This window comes from Phodopus roborovskii, unplaced genomic scaffold (assembly GCF_943737965.1).
Source record: "Phodopus roborovskii unplaced genomic scaffold, PHOROB, whole genome shotgun sequence".
In the NCBI taxonomy this organism is placed as follows: domain Eukaryota; kingdom Metazoa; phylum Chordata; class Mammalia; order Rodentia; family Cricetidae; genus Phodopus; species Phodopus roborovskii.
The window spans coordinates 5,207,081-5,230,485 of NW_026125540.1; the positions used below are offsets into that span (position 1 = coordinate 5,207,081).

At 36.4% G+C, this 23,405-nt stretch overlaps 1 protein-coding gene across 1 annotated transcript in view; it reads left to right on the plus strand.

The window, feature by feature from the left end:
* Naa15 (N-alpha-acetyltransferase 15, NatA auxiliary subunit) overlaps positions 1-23,405 on the plus strand; it is a 64,292-nt gene that overhangs the window by 37,842 nt on the left and 3,045 nt on the right. The window contains exons 10-19 of the mRNA XM_051176896.1: positions 253-325; positions 5,383-5,552; positions 7,018-7,170; positions 8,216-8,344; positions 9,922-10,135; positions 14,743-14,936; positions 17,109-17,217; positions 19,721-19,819; positions 21,466-21,609; positions 22,844-22,941. Coding sequence (XP_051032853.1) covers positions 253-325; positions 5,383-5,552; positions 7,018-7,170; positions 8,216-8,344; positions 9,922-10,135; positions 14,743-14,936; positions 17,109-17,217; positions 19,721-19,819; positions 21,466-21,609; positions 22,844-22,941 — 1,383 coding nt within the window. The remainder of the gene's footprint in view (positions 1-252; positions 326-5,382; positions 5,553-7,017; positions 7,171-8,215; positions 8,345-9,921; positions 10,136-14,742; positions 14,937-17,108; positions 17,218-19,720; positions 19,820-21,465; positions 21,610-22,843; positions 22,942-23,405) is intronic.

Below are 23,405 nucleotides of genomic sequence, written 5' to 3' on the forward strand. Positions count from 1 at the left end.
CTTGATCTGTAGACAGGCTGGCCTTAAACTCAAAAAGATCCGCTTGCCTCTGCCTCTCTAGTTCCAGGATTAAAATGTATGCCACCACTGCCTAGCTGAGACTTTGTAGGTTTTTTTGTGTAGAGGTTAAAATACTCTTAAATGGAGGGGATGTGTGTAGGAATATTTATTTAATCCTTTATTATAAGGAACATATTTTGCATAAGAGCAGTAACTTGCTTTTATTAAAATGTGCTTATTTTTGTACTCTAGGTGGCAATTGTAGAAGAACTAGTAGTTGGTTATGAAACCTCTCTAAAAAGTTGTCGCTTATTTAACCCCAATGGTAAGTACATGCATTTTTAGTAGATTATAAAATTAGCATGCAGTCTTCATTATTTTGATGGCAAATATAGTGCATTTAATTTCTTTTTCTAGTATGAAGATTCATTAATTACAACATGTTATGATGTTTTATTAAGAATCATATCAATTTATTGGAAAGAAAACTAAGTCAAATTTAAAGGATCTATAAAACTTGATTTGATAATAAAAATCATCTTCCATTTACTCATCACTTAGCTGCAATAATTTTAAATTCATGTCCAAACATTTCATCATAGTCTAAACTTCTTGTCTCTGTACTTTTACTTTTCTTTTTCTGTTTTGGTTTTCTTTTTTCTTTTTTTTTTTTTTTTTTTTTAAAATCTGTTTTGGTTTTCAAGACAGGGTTTCTCCATGTAGATGGAACTCCATCTGTAGACCAGGCTGTCCTCAACTCACAGAGATCCCCTGCCTCTGTCTCAGAAGTATTAAGATTAATGGCATGGGCCATCATGCCTGGCTTTCCTCTAATCTTAAATCCCAAGCTTTACATTATTTCATGACGTTTTCAACATGCCTCAGAGAAGAGTTCATTTCAAAGAAAGCTATAACCTACTGTTAGTGGCATGGTCTCATAATCCCATCTTTTCAGAGTATTTGAAGCAGAGAAGTTTAAAAAGTTGAAGGCCTCTGGACAAGGGAGACCCTGTGAAGATGGGGTTTCTTTCTAGCCAGGTCCCATAGTCCCTTTAGTCCCAAATAAACACACAGAGACTTAAATTGACTATAAACTGTCTGGCCGATGGCTTAGGCTTCTTACTGGCTATCTTTCCTACCCATAGCTATGAATTTATATATTTCCACATGGCCTTATTTTACTGAGAATGCCCAGGTATCCTGCCTTCCCAATAGCCACGTGGAGTCTCCAGTGACTGCTTCCCAGAATTCTACTAGTCTGGTAGCCTCACCTATACTTTCTGTCTTCCTACTGACCAATCAGCATTTATTCATCAAAAGAAACATATTCACAGCATACAGAAGGACATCCCCCATCAGCTCCTCTTTTCTGTCTAAATAAAAAGGAAGGTTTTACCTTTAACATAGTAAAATTTTATACAACAAAACAGTTATCAAGCAAGAATTGTAGTTAACAATATTTTGTTCATTAACATTTGGCAAAATATAAAGAAAATATTTTATCCTATTTTTGTGAGTCTAAAGTTTTATATGTAACTTATCTTTTATCATAATTAAGAAAAACCAATACCATAACTGTCTTCAACTCCATCAAAGACCACAGAAGGATAATATATAAACTCTAGAATTAACAGAGACATCGCACTGCCTGGACAGTCACGAAAAGTTTCTCTGTAATGTTGGGGCATCCGTCTTCAGCCCATAGGCCATAGTGTCTAGCTGACTTTTTGATGAAGCAGGAAGGTGGAAGGACCATCCTGTCCCTTAGCAAGTTCAGCAGTCACTTTTCTTTGTAACCTGCTTGTCTAGTTTTGACAGCGTGCTGTCAAGCAGTCTAGGCAAGAACAGTTTCTTGTCCAAATGGCTATTCCTGCCATGTAAAAGGCAAACTCCATAATGAGTTTTCTTCGATGCCCATCTTCCTCTCTGATTTAATTGGTGTTGCCAGGAGCGGTTATGTCTCATTGTCATGAAAAACCTTAAATAATCAGTTTTAAATGCCATATTCTTTAGGTCTTTGAAAGGTTTGAAGAATGCCTATTCATCTCAAATATATCTCTATGTCTAGAAAACTAACATGACTATAAGTTTTGACTATTATAGGTGATTATTATCTGTATTTAAATATATTACATTTTAAATGAGCTGTTTAAATACAATGCCTAAACAAGAATAGAAATATACATATTACAAAATTGACCTTAAATTTGTATCAATAAACCAAAATCCATACCAATGTAAAGTGTTCATTTTTTTATTAGCCTTGTTGCAAAATTTTGAAAAAGAGGGTTGCTGATACAGCTCAGTGGTAGAGTATTTGCTTGGTGTGTCTTACCAGGCCATAGAGTTCAATCTTAAGTATACCATGCTCCCCCGACCCAAACACACACATACACACCCCTTGCAAATCAGTATTTTCATGGATACAGAGTTAACTCAGTGTGTAAAATATTTGCTGGCAAGTGTAAGAACCCCCAAGTTTGATTTCAGTGCTCACATTAAAAAAAAAAAAAAAAAAAAAAAAAAAACAATGCCTGGTGGCATGTGTTTATATTCCCAGTGTTAGAGAGGATTTGCTAGATAGCCAGCCTAGCCTAATTTGCAAGCCTAGGGTCCCAGTGAGAGACCCTATCTTAAAAACAAGGTACATTGCAACTGATATGCAACACTTGTTGTTTCCTCTATCCTCCACATATTTGTTCACTGCGTCTCACTCAAATAGGTACGCATGGGCACAAAATAAATATGTCTTTAATTCTTATTAACCAGTTTACAATCACATTTTCAGTTGTATTTGTCTTTCCCTCCCTTCTAATTCAGTCCCCTTTTGTCCTTCTTCTCTTTCCTTCTTTTTTCTCCTTTCCTTTTTTCTAGAGTTTGAGACAGGGTCTTACTTTATAATCCAAGATATTTTTGAATCCAGGACAGTTGTCTTAGTTAGGATTTCTGTTGCTGTGATAAACATCATGACCAAAAATAACTCGAGAGAAGGGTTTGTTGCAGTTTATCTCAGGTCACTCATTGATGGAAGTCAGGAAGGAGTAGGGTAACAAACATTTTGAAGGCAGGAACTGAAGTAGAGGTACTTACTGTCCTGCTTCCTAAGGCTCAGCCTTATTTCTTAGGCACCACTGACCGTGGGCCTGGGCCCTTCCATATCAATCACTAATTTAAAAAAAGGCACTACAAACTGCCCACAGGCCAGTCTGGTGGGAGGGAGTATTTTCTCACTTCAGGCTTCCTCTTCCTAAATCACTCAATTTGTGTCAAGTTGACATAAAATTAGCCAGCTCAGCAATACTCATTTACCTACCACACCCAGTCCTTCCCTTTATTTGAAGATCCAAATAACAATTCATTTTTCTCTATCATCTGTTGAACCTGGAATTTATTTATTGGAGATTGAATTTTCTTAGTTTAGATTTGTTATGTATACTTTTTTCTGCCCTTACAAGTTTGTTTTTTTTTTTTTTTTTTCTTAAATTGGTAGTTAGATGAAATGGATTATCTTCTCTGCTTAGCATTAGCCACATAGAAAAGTCTGGTTCCATAGTTCTCAATCTTCCTAATGCTGTGACCTTTAGCACATTTCCCATGTTGTAGTGCCCCAATCAATCTATAAAATTATTTTGTTGCTAACTATAATTATGCTACTGTTAATGAATTGTAATGTAAATACATCTTGTTTCATAATGGTCATAGGCAACCCTTGTAAAGGGGTTGTTTCCCACAGCTTGAGAACAGCTCATCTAGTTCTTTACAGTACAGTTCAAATGCTGGTTAGTAGTTACATGTATATAGCTAATGTCTGTTCTACTGAACAGGGCAGGTGAGAAACATGTCTGTTGCTCCAGGACCTTCTAATGGATAGGCTTTAGTTAATGGTTTGATAAAGGTTGATTTTTGGGGGGGGGGGCTGGGTTTCTCCCCTCCTTCTCTCCCTCCCTCTCTCTTCCTCTCTCCCTCTCTCCCTCCCTCCTTCCCTTCCTCCTTCCCTCCCTCTCTTTTAAACAAAAATGTAAGCTGAGTGAGCCAAAATGATTTTCTTCTATCAGGAGGCAAGTACTGTTATTTTGAAAGCTAAATTTTATTTCACTTAAAATTTGATTTCCAAAAGTTTCAGCTTACATGGAAAAAGACATAATATTTTTTTTTCTCCTATGCTATACTTTGATTCTTTACCAACTTTCAAAAGATTAGACTGGTTCATTGCATCCTTAATCTTGGCAAGTCGTTTTATTTTATGTTTTTTTTTTTTTTTTTAAATATGAATTCAGGGCCTGGTAATTTCTGAGTTTAGTCCCTGGATCCCACATGGTAAAAGAACTGAACTTACTTGAATAAGTTGTCCTTTGACCTGCATGTGATGCATATACTCACAACAAATATAATAAATGTTTTCAAAGAAAATAATTTACACTTAAGCATTCTTTCAAGTGCTGTGGTGGTAGGTGATAACTTACTTGCTGACAAGAGCTTGAGCACTTAATCTTGTGCAGTACCACTGAAGATCTGGAATCATTTTTCCCACAGAGTTCTGGCTTCAGTAGTGGACTAGCCCACCGTGGGACCTGGGGTACACATTGCTAGTAAGCTGGCCATTGTTTCTAGGTCTCAGATTAATTTTAAAAGTACTTTTAGTGGTTTCATTGGTTAATTGTCATGATATTCCTTTGATTATCAGCATTTTTCTACATATTTTACAAATGTGGAAGAGGCTCAATGACATACCCATGAATATGCAGGACTTTTGTTACAGATCTATCAGATGGGGAGTTGGTGAGTTCCACTCCTATTATTTGTCCACTGAGCCACCTGTTCTTATTAGGGAAAAAATAAGCAAATAGAATTTGAAAGCAAATATGGTTTTGAGGTTATAGAGATTTATATTTAAGGACAAAATTTTTGTTGTGTGAATTGTATGTTTAACTTTCACATATACTTATTAAGATTACTTCTTGAAAACATTACATCTTGAACTGAAATATAGAGGAAGAAAGTTTTTTGTTTCCCTTATTTTCTTTGGATATAGGTCTTATTCCGTCTATGTTGTTGATCTTTACATGTTTGGCATAATATTAAAACATAAAATAGTCACCAAAAAAATGTTCACATCACAAATGTATAGGTGGGTTAGTATATTACTTTGAAACTTCATTAGGCAGTCACACTTTTTAAAATCTTACTGTATGCAAGGTATTATGCTAAGGTGCATCTAAGATACAGAATAGAAAATGTGCTTAGCTGTAGATTATATCTAGACACATGCATAAGCTACTTTAAATCTACTTTCCTTATAAATGGAGGGGCCATAATGGGGGTTGGATATTCTCTTAATGTTTGTAATGTCTAATCTTGATTTCTTCATTCTTCCCTTTCAAGATGATGGAAAGGAGGAGCCACCCACCACATTACTTTGGGTCCAGTACTATTTGGCACAACATTATGATAAAATTGGTCAACCATCTATTGCTCTGGAATACATAAATACTGCTATTGAAAGTACACCAACATTGATAGAACTCTTTCTTGTAAAAGCTAAAATCTATAAGGTAAAATATTTATCCCCTTTTTTCTTGTAACAATGATATTAGTCATAATTTTTGTTGTTGTTTTATAGCTTCTAGCTAGAATTGTATGAGAAATATTAGGCTGATGTATTTTTGGAGTTGTCATGGTAATGTTTATTCATTCATCAATAACTGTACAAACAATACATGTGCATGTACATGTATATGTTATTTACTATAAATTATATGTTTCTGCTTATAGTTAAGTATGATCACATTAGAGGGATACTCTCTCAGCCTAGATACACACAGGAGGACCTAGACCCTGCTCCAAATGATGTGACAGACTTTGATGACCCCCATGAAGGCCTCACTCTCCCTGGGAAGTAGATTGGGGTGGGGGTTGATGGGGGCTATGGGAGAATGGGAACTGGGATTGGTATGTAAAATAAAATTGTTTCAAATTTAAATAAAAAATTGAATAAAACAAAAAAAACAAGAAATGTATTATCACATGTAAGCACCTCATGCTAATGAAGTGAGACAGAAGTTTATTTTGAGTGTACATGTTGCCATCTCTTGACTCAGTTCCTGAGTTATGCATGAGACTCTCCTGTTACATGTTCTGAAGTCTCACAGTTGCCTCTTCTCTATCTTATTTGCCAGTATATCCAGTAATAAGGCCTTTTAAAGGAGTTACTGTAATTTATTTAGTAAGAAAATAATGGAATTTAATAGTATTTCAAAGTACTTTATGCCACTCTTGTACTGTGTTTTGAATGCAGAGCTTTATATGCACTATATAGATATTAATACCAAGTTGCCGCCATCTGCATATTTTGTTTATTGCTGTATTTTATTTGAGGCATGGTCTTTGTAATCTAGGCTGGCTTTGAAAGTAGGACTTCTGATTCAACCTCATAAGTGTTGGTATTACCAGTGTGTACCACCTGTGTTCCAGAACTTTGAAAATATTTGTAAACTTACATTTATTTATTTTAATGGAGGCAGCATGTGTTCTATATATAGCATGTGCATGTAAGTCAGAGAAGAACTTAATTTTCTTTCTACCGTATGGTTAGAAACATTTGAACAGGTTCATCAGGCTTAGTAGCAGTTTCTCTTTAACTGTTGAGTAGCCATCTTGTTTTCTACCTCAAATGTTTTAAAGCCAAGTTTTACATCTTTACCAGATGTGCTAGATAAATTAATTGTAAATAGGATAATGGGGAATGTCCATTAATAGCTGTCTGACCTTTGACTGTTCGGCAACTTGATGGTGGGTTCTGGGAATATTCCTGTTTTAACCTTTCCCAGTAATAGGATGAAAGACTCAAGCTACTTCAACTGGCTTTCTTACGTGGGTGCTGGGACCCAAATTCAGGTCTTGAGTCAGGAGAATACATTTTCTTTCATTTGTTTTTTTTTAGTTATTTATAGGTTGTAAGTTATTTAACATAGTAAAATTATCATATTTACTGATTAATTTTGTTTTTGTACCTTCAAGCATGCTGGGAATATTAAAGAAGCTGCCAGGTGGATGGATGAAGCCCAGGCCCTGGACACAGCAGACAGATTTATTAATTCCAAGTGTGCAAAATACATGTTAAAAGCCAATCTGATTAAAGAGGCTGAAGAAATGTGCTCCAAGTTTACAAGGGTTTGTATGGCTAATGTTCTAGAGTATAAATAGGGCATGGTTGACTTTGTACTCATACCTTTCTCTTTCAAAGTTAGTTCTTTTTATGTGTATAGATACTTTACCTTCATGTGTGTCTGTGAAACCTGTGCATGCCTGCTGCCCACTGAGGCCAGACTCAAGCATTATGTTTCCTTTAACTAAGGTTAAGACAGTCGTGAGCAGCTACGTCAGTGCTGAAAGTTGAACCTGAATCTTCTGGAAGAGCACCCAGTTTTCTTAATCATTGAGCCATTTTTCCAGCCCCTAAAGTTTGTTGTTAGTATCGCAATTGTCCAGATATTAAATTACTGTATTAGAGAAAGAATAGTCAACATTAGATATTTTTTTATATTGTTGGACAATGGTTTTCAAAACTAATTTGTAGGTGATTGTGGTGGCACATGCCATTAGTCCCAGCACTAGGAGACAGATCTCTTTGTTCAAGGCCAGTCACTTTACAGAGTGAGTTCTAGGAGAGCCAAGGTTACACAGAAAAACTCAAAAAGTCAAAACAAAAACAACAAAGAACCCCCCCTCAGAAAACAAAACAAAATAAAAAACAAACAAACAAAACAAAACAAAAAAGCCAAAAAACCAAAACTGGCTTGTAATGATTAATGTTGAGAAGAATGTTTTAAGAGTTAAGGGAATTAGTTATTACTTCTCTGTCATATGCTAGTATTTAGTATGTTAATCCCTGCCATCCAGTTATTATAAACCTTTTGTGGAGTCATTTGTAAGATTATTATCTTTAGTGCTTAGAAAGAGAATTTAAGCTAGGCGGTGATGGCACACACCTTTAATCTTGGTACTCCAGAGACAGAGGCAGGCAGATCTCTGAATTTGAGACCATTCTGGTCTACAGAGCAAGTTCCAGGACATCCAATACTGTTGTACAGAGAAACCCTGTCTCAAAAAATTATTTCAGAAATGTGATGATTTGACCATTATTCTTTTTTAAATCTTACGATACTGTAATGTAATTGGTGGGGATTGTCTGGAATCACTGTGTGATTTTCATTAGGAAGGAACATCAGCAGTAGAGAACCTGAATGAGATGCAGTGCATGTGGTTCCAGACGGAGTGTGCCCAGGCATACAAAGCAATGAACAAATTTGGTGAAGCACTTAAGAAATGTCATGAAATTGAGAGAGTAAGTATCTAACATATGTGAACTTCTAATTTTGTTTGGTTAGATCTTGAAGCCTTTGGGAAAGCTATCATATCTCCCCCCCCCCACCTCCCTCCTTTATAATTCACAGTGTGTGATTTTAGAATGAGTAATAACCATATTCAAGTTTAAAAAATGAAAATATCTTCTGTTATCTTTTATTCCTTTAAAAATCCTTTTCGAAGACTTGAGGAAACCTTTGTGTCCTGATGATGTTTTTAATACAGTTCTAACTTTTGAATTGCAGCTGCTTACTTCCTAATACATAAAAGCAAATTAATTTCCAAGTTTTTTTCATTGTGGTTTAATTCATGCTGTCTACACTTAATAAAGATTTGAGCTTTGAAGCTTTTTTGCTGTCTTTCTATGTCTTTCTATTTGCAGTGCAAGTAATAATTTTCTTATAAAATAATTTTTCAGCCCAGGTATACTAATGTGTTCTTGTAATTCCAGTAGTTGAGAATAGAGGCAGGAAGTTCTGGAGTTCAAGGCCTATTACCACTGTTTCTTTGAGGTCAACTTGGGCTATGTAAGACCCTGTTTGGGGCTGGAGAGATGGCTCAGAAGAACACTGGTTGGTCTTGAGAGGTCCTAACTTCAATTCCTGGCAACCACCTGATGGATCATAATCACCTGTAATAAGATCTGGTGCCCTCTTCTTGCTTGCAAGAATAGATGCAGGCAGAACACTGAATACATAATAAATAAATAAATCATTTACCCTGTCTGAACATCACCACTACCTCCCAGATGAAAATCATTGTTTTTGGTAGTCTTCACTATAAATATATTTCTATAACTAGTGATGGGCTGTGGGGGGGAGGGGGGTTTTACGGATAAACATAGGTTCTGTTATTAAGTTGATACTTGTAATATCAAGTGTAGCATATCTTTCTTGGTTGAACTATGAGGTTGCTGATTTCTTGACTTATTGGCTACTTAATTTTTCATTTACTTAAAAGTGCATGCTACATGCAGTTCAGATTTAGAGCCTCAAAAAAAAAATCTCTGTAGTATATGTGCCAACTATATAGCAGTGTCATATATACCAGTTGGTGGGTAGTTTGTCAGAAGTTTTACTTAAGTAGGACTGAAGAAGGAAATATATATGAGCATAGTTGAAGCGTTATTATTTATCCCCTTTCACTTAAATAGTTCTTTGCTAGGTGGACGCCAACTCTAGTTTTTAATGATTTGTTTATTTACTTATTTATTTTTAGTTTTATGTTCATTGGTGTTTGCATTTATGTCTCTGGGAGTATGTTGGGTCCTATGAAACAGGGTACACAGAGAGTTGTGAGCTGCCATGTGGATGTTGGGAATTGAACGTGGGTTCTCTGCAAGAGCAGCCAGTACTCTTAACCACTGAACCATTTTTCCAACCCCTGCCAACTGTAGTTTTTACTTTATGTTCCAAATATATCAAATGATTATAATTTTTTATGTTTTTATTTTTCATGCTAGTGAAACAAGCAATCCCACTGTTTTGCTTCTATTGTTTTTTTTTTTTTTAGACAATGCTATACTCCACTGTGATAATAAAAAGATAATTCTGTTAGCATTTTATAGAAATCACCGATGACCAGTTTGACTTTCATACATACTGTATGAGGAAGATCACCCTTAGATCATATGTGGACTTGTTAAAACTAGAAGATGTACTTCGGCAGCATCCATTTTACTTCAAAGCAGCCAGAATTGCTATTGAGATCTATTTGAAGCTTCATGACAACCCTCTTACAGATGAGAATAAAGAACACGAGGCTGATACAGGTATAACATTAGAGATTTATCATTATTTACTCTTTGTGTTTATAGATACTTACATTCAGGAATAATGTAGTTGCCCTGCCCCCAGAGATTTTATTGAGTGTCTTGGTGGGAGGTTGTTATCCAAGAATAGAAAATGATGGGTGTTTTGACAATTTGTTTAAGCAATATAGGTTAACACCACTTACACTTCCAAAATAAGTTAGACTTAATTTGGTGTTTGATTTTGTTTTTGTTTTGAGAGTTTTGTTTGAGCATTTGGTGGGTGTCTAAGGATCCAATCCAGTGCCTTTTCCTTAATAGGCATTCTATTATTGATCTACTTTCCCAGCCAGGGATTTAATTTGTGATTAGATGTTTTTACCTAACAAGCTTGAATCACCTAATTTTCACATTTAATGTCAGATTTACTCAGCTAACAATAATACTGTGATTGTTAACCATATAATTAGTGTGGAAATTCTACATTACTTAGTGTTGACTCTAACTTGATACTCCTTAGAAAGAAAAATTGTTACATTTATTTGGTGTATGCATTTGTCTGTGAATGGGTTCTGTCTTTCCATCATGTGAGTTCTAAAAATCTAACCTAGGTTGTAATACTTGGCAGCAAGTTCCCTTACCCACTGAACTACCTCACTTGCTCTAGTCATTGCTTTTTTAGTAGCAGTTTGTAATTAATCCCATAAAAGATGCATTGTGCTTGAACATTAGAATCTAGTATAGAGTTAAACTACAAAAATTCAGCAGAGAAGATAACTCACCCCGACAATCCAAGAACTCAGGAAGGTAGAGGTGAGTTCAAGGTCAGTCTGCGGCATAGAATGAGAACCTATGATGAAAAAATACGATTGTTTGGTTTTGTTTTCAGGACAGGGTTTTGTCTGTAACAGTCCTGGCTGTCTTAGAACTTATTCTGTAGACCGTGCTGGGATTAAAGGCATGTGACACCACAGTTCATTGAAAAAATAAGTTTTAAAAGAAGATTAGAAAAATTGCTGTGATTCATTTTCACTTTACCATTCTTTAGTGAGGTATCAAGATTTCTAGGGAGAAGCCATCCCTAAACAGTTATTTGAGAAATAATCTCAAAGTAAAAGTGGTCTTTCATATATGATAAATATATATGTTTTTTTAACTTATGACAACTTTACTATATTGAACTAATGTGAGTCCTTTTAAGATAATAGCAGATATATGACCACAGTCAGGCATGGAGACAGATATAAGAGAATTTGGACTTCAAGGCTAGTTTGTAGGATAGCCTCGGGTACATAGTGACTTAGTTAAGGTTTACTTTGGTGTGAAGAATCATCATGACCAAGGTAACTCATCTTATAAAGTAAAATATTTAATTGGGGTTGGCTTTGTAGTTCAAAGGTTTAGTCCTTTATTGTTGAGTCAGGAACCATGGTGCTGGATAAGGAGCTGAGAGTTCTACATCTGGTTCCCCAGCCAGCAGGAAGAGTCAGTGAGCCACTAGGCTTCCCTTGAACTTCTGAGATCTCAAAGCCCATCCCCAGTGACACAATTCCTCCAATAAGGCCACACTTCCTAATAGTGCCACTCTCCATGGGCCTGTTGGTGCAACAAACTCTGTTAGAAGAGGCAAATGTTGGAAAAGTAGCTCAGTTGGTTCTTTTAGCACATGTGAGGCCTTGCAGTATAGTTTTTTTTTTAAAAAAAAAAAATACAGTCCATTTGTCAAATCGACATAGTGATCTGACTTTGATACTAGTTAGTTATGAGAGCTTTACACATAAAATTGAAAGTACTGAGTATCTTCCCTGCTGCCTAGAAAATGTGCTCATTTTAGCATAGTATTTATTATATATGGCTTGTATATATAGCACCATTGAAAATCTTAAAGTTTTGGAGTCAGCCTGAAGTAGGCCTAAATCCTTGCTTTGACTTTCATTGTCTCTTCAAAAATCCACTTGGCCCTACATCTCCAAATCCTTAGTTTTCTAATATAGTGATCTGTCCATATCATAGGATTATTTTAAGACCCTCTTTAGCTACTGTGTTCTTGAGATTTAAAACCCCTTACATAAAACAATGTAGTATTTGCATAAAACCCATTCACATGGTTTAAATTATCTTTGGATTACCTATAGTGCCTTGCATGATGATTAATTTTTGATGAACTTTTAAATAGTGTTATTTTTGGAGAGGGGACTGTAGACAAAGGGAAAAGTTTACCCCGTCAACATAATTTTTATTGTTTTTAGTTTTTTTGAGATAGGGTCTTACTTAGTAGCCCAGGTTATTCTGGAACTCACTAAATAATCCGTTCTAGACTGCAAAAGGAAATTGGAGAGAAATAAAAAGGCCAAATAAAGAGCATTTATTTGCAACTGAGTAGTTTCATCATCTTTCTTCTGCTAGTAAAAATATGAGAGTCTAGCTGGTCACTGGTGGCACACGTCTTTAATCCCAGCACTCAGGAGATAGACACAGTCAAATCTCTTGCGTTGCTGGTTTTCCTTTCCTGCCAGGTTGGTCCTACAGCAGCTTCAGCCCCAAATAAGCTCACGGATGCTATATTAATTATAAGTCTGTTGGCTGATGACTGGGGCTTCTTATTGGATAGCTTTGTCTTACTTATTAACCCATTTCTACTAATCTATGTATTTCCACATGGTCTTATCTTACCGGAGAGCACCTGGTGTGTTCTTTCTTCCCAGTCCTTACATGTCGACTGTTTCTGCCTACCTTTCCCAAAATTCACCTTGTCTCCTAGTCCTGTTTATTTTTTTTGCCTTATCAGCTAACATCGTTTTATTCATCAACCAATAAGAAAATCATATATGTACAAGGACGTTGCCTGTCACCCTTGAGTGTTCGAGGCCAGCCTGTTATACAGAGCAAGTTCCAGGACTACCAAAGCTACACAGGGAAATCCTGTCTCCAAAAAGCAAAACAGAGAGAGAGAGAGAGAGAGAGAACACCTAAATGTCTCTTAATTTTTACATGTTTTCTTTGCTTTTTCAATCCAAATTTGATGTGATTCTGCATATACAATTCTATTAAGAATATAGTGGCTCTTTCTGTGAATTTTATTGTTAGGAGTCCACACATACCTTTACTGTATTTAGCGTCTCCTTTTTGTTGTTTTCTTCAGGGTTAATGTTACTCTAGGCACTATCTTTCTGAGTTCTGGATTTTAGTGTCCAACCTTTCGCTTGTTTCAGCCCCGGTACTTCTTTAGATTGTTTCTCTTGCATTTTCTATTACAGCAAGAAGAAACAGGTGTTACACTCAATACTTGGATTAGAAAATCACTTTAGATAGCTAGGTCACTTAGTTTATTTGATATGTTTTGTAGCACTATTGATACGTCCCACCATGTTCTCTTAAACTTGCCCTTTCTCAAGGTCTTTTTTTTTTTTTTTTTTCTTTTTCCCTTTTTCTCTTCACCCCTTTCTATTTTCCTTTTTGTCTTTTTCCTTTTTTTTCTTTATATAGGGTCTCACTACATAGCCCTTGCTAGCCTGGCTCACTGTTTAGAACAGGCTAGTCTTGAATTTACTGAGATTGCCTGCTTCTTCTAACTTCCAAGTGCTTGGGATACAGATATGTGCCATTGCTCTCTGCTTTAAAAACAAAAATGTAGGATCACTCTATCACAGTATGATTTTGTTTGTTTGTTTTGGTGGGGGGTGTTGTTTTTCTCTTTTTTCCCCCTCCTGAAAGGGTTTCTCTGTGTAACTTGCTCTGTAAACCAGGCTAGCCTCGAATTCATAGAGATCCTTTTGCCTCCGCCTCTCGAATATTGGAATTAAAGGTGTGTGCCACTACTTCATGGCTACATTGTTGTTTAATATGTAGACAATATTGCCATACACAAAATAAAGTTGGCTTAAAATGAATAAAAAAAAAAATTAAGAGCAAGGAGTGGTTAAGATCCAGTACTTGTAGAAGACCCAAGTTTGGCTCCTTCCACCCATGTTGGGTGGCCTACAATTGCCCATGTCTCTGACTCTAGGATGTCTGACATTGTCTCTTGACCTTTGTAGTTATTGCAATTACATGCCCCTCACCCCTTAAATATTTAGTTAAATAACTAAAGCCTTAGGGGGTAAAAATTAGAGCCTGGTGAGATAACTCAGTAGTTAAGAAAACTTGCTACTCCAGCAAATGATCAGAGGTTAGTTCCTATGCCCACTTCTGTTTCAGGGGCGATAATGCAGCTTGTCATAATCATTGTTTTATTGCTGTGAAGAGATACCGTGATCAAGATTAACTATTATAAAAGAAACATTTAAGAGAGCTTGCTTGCTATTATCATTATGATGGCAGGTATGGTAGTGAAGTAGTTGAAAACTATATCCTGTTCATTTAGGTATCAGCCAAAGAAAGAGAAGCTAGTCCTGTCATGGGCTTTTGAATACTCATAACCTATCCCTAGTAATACACTTCCTTCAATAATGCCTTACATCCTAATCTTTCTCAGATGTGCCACTCTGATGACTAAGCATTCAAATATGTGTGCCTGTGGGTGTTATTCTTATTCAAACCACCACACACCAGTAAATTTTGAAAGTTTCTGAGGTAGTTACAGTGACTTATTTTGTTAATGTTTATAATTCTATTAACACTTCCTACAGCAAACATGTCTGACAAAGAGTTAAAGAAACTACGTAATAAACAAAGAAGAGCGCAAAAGAAAGCTCAGATAGAAGAAGAGAAAAAAAATGCAGAGAAAGAAAAGCAGCAGAGAAATCAGAAAAAGAAAAAGGACGATGATGATGAAGAAATTGGAGGCCCCAAAGAAGAACTTATCCCAGAGAAATTGGCCAAGGTATTTCATAGTTGTGCCTAGCACAAGTGTCTGAGTGCCATGGCAGACTTTGGTATTTTAATCTTATTTATTTATTTATTTATTTATTTATTTATTTATTTATTTATTTATTTATGTGTTTTGTGCAGACATGTGTGTATGTTTGTGTGTGGCTGTGCTTGTAGAGATTAGAGGACAACTTGTGGAAGTCAGGCTCACCTAAGTTACCATGTCTGAAAAAAATTGCTTTGAAAGTGTTTTTTAAAAACCAAACTTTGGCTGGGTTGTTGACTCAGGAGGCAGAGGCAGGCAGATCTCTCTGAGTTCAAGGCCAGCCTGGTCTACAGAGCAAGTTCTAGTACTGGCTCCAAAGCTACAGAGAAACCCTGTCTCCAACAACAACAAAATAGTCTCTATTTTATGGATTTTAACCATTGTGCCCAATTATTGATACTTAATAATTATTACCACATGAGTTATTTTGGTTAGTAACCTGTCTTCCTTTTGACCACAGGAATTCTATCCCATGGAGGTAATGTTTGTGTAATGCATTGTGCTAAATGGATAGAATAAATGCATTTTAGCATCACTAATCATTTGAAATCTGAAATCATTTTCTTCACTGCCTTATGTAAGAATTAGGATATGAAATGAACAGTTGGGAGAATACATGTAGAATTATACAGGACAAGTATTTAGTACCTTCCCTTAGGCATAGCAATAGTGGTGTAAGAAAGCAATTTGGTTTGATGATCATATGGGAATATTGGCATGTTTAAAGTATGTAATTACTAGGACAGAACATTGTTTTCTGAGCTCTCTGCAAAGCGGAACTGCTATGCCAGGCCTCCTTTAGAAGGTTTTCCTGAGTCTGAGCTGCAGTGTTGTTTCTGTGCCAGGTGTCACAATATGGTTTAATGATTATTAGTAGCTAGGGCTGTAGATTTTCAGAACTAAGTGTTTCTGGGTGCAGTTTGAGAACATAGAAGGAGCCCCTCCCATTTATTTTTCCCCCCTGATTTCATCTGCTAGGAACATAAAGACACCTCTTTTCCTAATTAAGTATTTCAAAAATGCCCTTATCCAGTAGCATTCACACTTATCTGATAGTGGCAAGGTCAGTTTACATCAAGCCTTCATAATTAGTAGTTGCAACTTGAAGACTATTTTAAAAGTCGATGCCAAATAGCCTGAAGTGGTGTGTGTTTGTATGTGTGTGTGTGTGTGTTAGTGTTAACTCAAGATAGCATATGTATGACACAGAACAAAACCATTAAATCTTCAGTAATTCTATCCATGGAGAAATGGAAAGTGCTATAGGTTTAGTTAATAAGTTTGGTACTCAGTCAGCTAAAGATAAATCTTTAGCCCAGGCTACCCTCAAGCTGGTGGCAATCTTCCTTCCTAAAACTCAAGTGCTAGGATTACAAGCATGAGCCACCCATGCCCAGCATATGATCTTTAAATTACAAATTGCCTGAAATCTAATCTTCATGAGATAGAGACATACTGTATAGGAGTTTATCTTTCTGTCTCTCAGCATAGCAACAAAAATGTTTAAATTGTTTCTCTAATTTAGCATAAATTCTTCATATACTACTGGTATTTCTGTTTATATACTTTGCAAGGGCCATCAAACTGTAGTGTTCTTTTTACAAGAATAAATCATTTCTTTTAGATTTACTTTATTTTATGTGTATGTGTATTTTTCTTGTGTGTGTGTGTCTGTGTACCACAGGAGTGCCTGGTGTCAGCAGAGGTAAGAAGACAGTGTTGGATTCCCTAGAACTGGAGTTAATGTATGATTGTTAGTTCTCATGTGAGTGCTGGAAACCAAACCTGGGTCTTCTGCAAGAATAGCAATTGCTCTGAACTACTGAGCCATCTCTCCAGCACATAGTCAGTTTTTTAAAAGCTGTTTTTATAGAACACTAGTATCCATTTCATGGCTTACAGCAGTCTGAACTCCACTCCTAGGATATCCCATACTCTTCTGGCCTCTCAGGGCACTGCATGCTTGTGATGTATAGGCACACATGCAGACAACACCAGTATGCTTAAGAATAATAAGATTTTTAAAAAATCATTTAAGAATTCTATAGTTGTCTTTTTATAGATTATAAAAGGTTAAAATTTGACAGTGTATTTCTGGGAATCTTAGTTCCTTTTGTATAATGTCTTTTATTTTGTTAGGTTGAGACTCCATTGGAAGAAGCTATTAAGTTTTTAACACCGTTGAAGAATTTGGTGAAGAACAAGATAGAAACTCATCTTTTTGCCTTTGAGATTTACTTTAGGAAAGGTAGGTATTAGGTTACAGTGGCCCTGATCAAACTGATCAGGTTTTAGGGTTAGTGTCACCCACCACTGTTGCATTTCTTGGCAGATGCCAATATAGATTTCTGGTAGAAATGCATGCTATGTACAGAATGTTGTGGGAAAATAACAGTGATACTGTTTGATTTCTTAGAGAACACAAAGCCCAACAGTACATACATACCCAGGATTAAGTTAGCAATAATAATCACCTCATGTGTGATTATTTAGGATTTTATGAATAAAAATACTTAATATAAATTATATATATATATAATTAATGTTTCCCAGCATTTTGGAGGCAGAGGCAGGTGGAGCTCTGTGAATTAGAGGCCAGCCTGGTCTACAGAGTGAGTTCCAGGACAGCTAAGGTTGCTCAGAGAAACCCTGTCTCAGAAAAAAAGAAAAAGAAAAAAAAAATTAAAGAATAGTGGGTGCTACAGTTGAGCTTCAAATAACTTTTAGCTGTTACCATAAATGGAAACTAGTCTCTGAACTGGATCTTTAGTTTTCATGATTGTGAAAGAGTAAGTGTCCATTAAGAACACTAGAACATGTGAACAGTGTTGGGTGTTTGCATTTTTTGGAGGGGCCAGAAGAATGGCCTTGTCTTTCATATTTAGAATGCTCGTGTGTACACACACACACACACACACACACACACACACACACACACACACACACACACACACACACACACGTACATTTTTACGTACGTACACACATACAGTTTCATAGTATTGGGTTTATGTAATTTGGGTAATTCATTGGAAAGTTTATTGTGGTAGTGTTAATTGAAGTAAAAAAGAAACTGATTATTAGTAAGAACAGTCTAAGGCTGTTACTTATCATAAATAAGTAATTGTTGTAAAGCTAGTCTTAGCTACTGGGAAGTTGAGGCAGGAGCATTGACAATACAGATAAACTGTAATATAACTTTTATTTTGAAATAGGATGCAGAACTTAGTATTAATTGTTTATTAAGACAAGTCCTTGTGTTTCCTGGATGGCCTGGAACTCAATGTGTAGGTCAGGCTTGACTTTAACTTGTCAGCAATCCTCCTGCTTTCGCTTCTTGAGTCTGGGATCGTGGGTGTGTGTTAGCATGCCCAGCTGTTGGAAATGGATCAAAAGATAACAATTGTTTCTTGATGGATTTTTTTTAAGTAGTTAAAATTTATCTTAACTATATTTTCTATTTTTCACAATTGAAACTTTGAAAATAAGCTCATTAAATAGGTAATTTTCCCATTTTTTAAAAACACTTAGCCCCCTCCCCCCTTTTGGGATGGGGCAGAGAGATAGGGTTTCACCATGAGCAATGGCTGGCCTACTTGCTTTTGCCTCCTGAGTGCTGGATTTAAAGGGGCGTACCACCAATCTTGGCAAACCCAGTTATTTTTTTTTTTTTTTTTTAATTAATCTTAAAGGGCCAGTGTGATGGTTCACCAGATATCCCCATGCTGGACATTTTGAGTTCCAACCCCAGAAACCATTTGCAAGGAGAAAACTGACTCCTGTAATTCAATGACCTCCACAAACACACACAAAATCAGTCAGTCCGTACAATTCTTAGTGCAGTGTAGCAGCTGCTCTTGTAATCTCAGCAGGAGGTGCATGAGTTCTAGGGCAGCCAAAACATAGTGAGATCCTTGTCTAAAATGTAAATTAAAAACCAAAAGTGTTTCTACGTGGAACCCCCAGATACACTGAAGTTGCCCTGCCTAAAGGGACAATGAAGGGCTCTGTTGAATTGGCTTCTTGGCTGTGTTCTAATCTCAAAGGTGCCTCAGCATCTTGCACTGGTGTCTAATAGATGATGATTAAAGAGCATGGCAGGAATTTTAATGCTTTCTTTGTTTTGGGTCCATGGGAAAGAAATTATTTCAAAGTAACTTAGGGTTTTATACTTTGATATTTGAAAGATACCAAATTAGGAAAGTCTCAACAAAGAGGTGACTATCAAGAAGACTCAGTGTAAGTTTCTGTTTAACAGGTGGAGGCACCGCTGAGACTTGGGAAAGGTAAGCAGGTGGGAATAGGGATAGTGTAGAGCAATTAGAAAATATAGTCTTGGTAGATGCATCCAGAGTTGTCAGAGGAGTCAGAGATGGACAGTCAGGTGGAAAGGGGAATTGTGTGTCATTAAACAGAGGAGAGAGTTTTTCTAAGGAATGTAACATGTCTTTATTTTGATTAAAGGAAAATAGAAACAAGATGTTTTTAAATTTTTTTCTCTTTTTTTATGATACTAGTTCATGTATCACAGAATGCCTTGTAAGTTCTGTTTTGTGGAACCACTTAAAGAATGGCATATGAACATAACTGACATGTAGCCAATTGGAAGGAAAGTGTTTGCTTCAGAGGTTTACAGCTCGAATGTGATTGAGTCTAAATTCACTTTTTGTGTTTCTAAGGTCCTTGGCCCTTCCAGGAAGGACAACTTATTTTTTATCAAATTATCAAATTACTGTTTTTTCTTTTTATAGAAAAGTTTCTTTTGATGCTACAATCAGTAAAGCGGGCATTTGCTATTGATTCTAGTCATCCCTGGCTTCATGAATGCATGATTCGGCTCTTTAATTCTGGTAGGTTTTTATTTTCATACTGGACATATTTGATTAGTAGCTGGTACTGAATGTAGGATTGGAGGGTTGCTCATTTGGGTTAGAGATTTTGCTGGTCCTTCAGAGAACTTGAGTTTGATTTACAGGACCCACATTAGACAAATACCTCTTAACTCCAGCTCTGGGTTAACCAGTGCCAATTTTAGGCCTCCAGTGACACCTAAAAACACATGGCATACACATACATAAGTAAAAGCAATAAATATTTAAAAAAAAAAAAAAATCTGAGGGCTGGAGAGATGACTCAGAGGTTAAGAGCACTCACTGCTGCTCTTCCAGAGGACCTGAGTTCAATTCCTAGCAACTATATGGTGGCTCACAACCATCTATCTGGTGCCCTCTTCTGGCGTGCAGACATAACACTGTATACATACTAAATAATAAGTCTTTTTTGTTTTCTGAGACAGGGTCCCTCTGTGTAGCTTTGGAGCCTGTCCTGTAACTCATACTGTAGACCAGCCTGGCCTCGAATTTACAGAAGTCTGCTTGCCTCCGCTTCCCAAGTGCTGGGACTAAAGGCATGCACCGACACTGCCTAATCTAATTAAAACTTTAAAAAATAAAACTAAAAAGAATCTGATCTAAAGTCGGCCATTTTAAAGTTATTGCATATTCAGTTAGATAAGAGAAAAATTTTGTGATCTTAATTTAGAGGCCAGAAATGCTATGTAGTGTTGGTATAGAATTGTTTGGTTCACGTTTTTTGAGAATCTTATTTTGCTCTCTTTCTCTGTTTCTGTAGTGGGAATTGAACCTAGTCCTAGCACTTGGTAGGCAAAACACGCTTCTGCTAAGTTACAACCTATCTATAAGTAAATTTTGTTACTTTAAAATAATCACCTGAAAAACGAAAAACAATCATGTGCTTTTCAGTTATTTTGACAATCAGAGCAATACATTGTCAGTGTGTGTTAGAAACTTAGAATACACACTGTTTTCAAGTCATTTCTTTCCATCTGGGATAGAAATGTTAGGGTTACAGATGTTCCTGACTGTATCTGGCTTTTTAATCCAAGGTTCAGGAGTTGAGAGCAGGTCCACAAGTGCTTTTACCTGCTAAGCCATCTCTCTGGACCTCCTTCCTTCCTTCCTTCCTTCCTTCCTTTCTCCCTCCCTCCCTCCCTCCCTCCCTCCCTCCCTTCCTTCCTTATCTATTTAAATTTATTTATTTATTTTGGGGAGCCAAGTTTTCTCCACGTTGTCATGACTAGAACTCAGTATGTAAACCAGGCTGACTTTAAACTAACCTACCTCTGCCTCCTGAGTGCTGGGATTAAAGACATGAAAGAAAATCTACTTATTGTTTTCAAAAGTATAGTAAAATAATAAGTATAATTTACTGAGTACCAATTACATAATTTTTGAGCTTTGACACATAGTAGCTTTTCCTTAAGGCATCTTTTAGGTTACTTCTCACCCTCTTTCAAGTTTGTTTTAAAGTGAATAGCTCTATCCACAGTTCCTGAAGATAAAGGTTGGTGAAGTTGGTTATATTTCATTTTTGCTTTATCTAGTAAAGGCTCCTTGGGTGTAGAGGACAATGAACTATTATAAGCTTTATCAGAGTATCTAGCTGCTAAGAGTTGTCTTTTTAATTTATTCAACAGTGTGCGAAAGTAAAGACTTACCTGAAACAGTTAGAACAGTATTAAAACAAGAAATGAATCGTCTTTTTGGAGCAACAAATCCAAAGAATTTTAATGAAACTTTTCTGAAAAGGAATTCTGATTCATTGCCACATAGATTATCAGGTAATTGCTTTATTTGGTCCTTCCAGTAGCCTTCTTGAACAGCTTTAGCATTTTAATGAGTCACTGTCAAGGTAAAGTATATTACTTTGCTCAAAATGGCAATATGTACTACACTTTTTAGTAGGAGGAAAACAGGCAGCATAGAGTTAGTTGCTGCTTCTGTTTTAAATTTTTGTGAAATTTAAATTGTTACAATAAAACAAGATATGTTGTTTCTACTGATTTAGAGTCAACATTATAAACAAATAAGTACAACTGATTTTTTTTTGAGGGGGGGAGAGGGGATAAGGTCTCACTGTGTACTCCTGCCTGATCTGAAAGTCACTGTGTAAAGAAGGCTAGCCTCTAATTCACAAACATCCGCCTGCTTCTGCCTCCAAGTGCTGGGACTAAAGGCATGTGCCATCCCACCTACAAGTACAACTGAAGTAAGTGGGTTTTATCTCCAGTACCTACCCACCCCAGGGTGAACTTGTGTATATTATAAAGCTGTGCGAGTAGAGCTTGTGTTCTTCTCATGCTTCCATTATTGTGATTATAAAGCTCACTGAAAGTGATTTTGATTTCTCATACTTATGTGTTTATCAGACTTGGTAAGCTAAACACCTGAAAACCATCTTACATTTCAGAAAGTTTGAGGCAAGAAGAGTTAATCATGGTGAACCAAAGTCTGGGCTTCATTACTGTGCTTTTATAAAATTGTTGGCACACACTATTAATCCCAGAACTCTGGAGGTAGAGGCAGATGGATCTTGTGCCTGCCTCAGTGAGCTTTGTTTCAGACCAAACAAAGCAAACCTCGCTAAAGCCTATAGCTTTGTATGTCATTGTGGGAAGATGAATGCAAGCTTTCTTTCGTCTTAGGCCTTTCAGCTCCTGGCTATTTTCTCATTGCCTTTTCCCATGTGAAATTACTGAACCATTTGAAAATGGCTCACAATCTCATAACACCAAGACAAATATTAGAGTATTTGTATTGCTTCATGTTTTTTGATTATGTATGATTTAACTAATATTCTGTTCCATTGGGCAAATCTGTTATGGTTCTTAATCCTTTCTCTAACTGTAGGCAATTTAATCCTCTTTAGGGTGTTATTTTAATAAGAGTGTCTCTCCCATGGCTGTAACATGTAGCACTGCTTGAGCATATGTTCTATTTTAAATCAGAATGAATAGATACCAAGACTGTTCAAGGTTCCTAAACTAAGGCATCTCCCTTTTCCCTCCCATTTAGCTGCCAAAATGGTATATTATTTAGATTCTTCTAGTCAGAAACGAGCAATAGAGCTGGCAACAACACTTGATGGATCCCTCACCAACAGAAACCTTCAGGTAGGGAGGCCTACTCATTCATATTTTATAATATATATATATATATATAATCTCTGTAAGAGAAATTAACTACTCTTTTACTTCTCACTAAAAGTTTTGAGGGGCTGTATGTGCATATGTGTGTGTGTTTGTGTTCTTGTGCACAAGTATGCCAGGTTAGTTGGTATATAGAGAATAGTTTATGTATATAACTTGAAATTACTTAAAAATATGTTATGAAATTACATGTATTCAGGCTGGGATATGGCTCAGCAGTTAAGAGCACTGGATGTTCTTCCAGGATACCTAGGTTCAATCCCCAGCACCCACATGGTGCTCTCTTCTGGCATAGAGACAGACAGAACACTGTTCTTTAAAAAAAAAAGACAGACAGTGAGGAATGCACTCAAGTTAGGGATGGTTGTGAACCAAACTTGAGGCCTCTGCAAAAAGCAACAAGTGCTCTCAACTGCTGAGCCATCTCT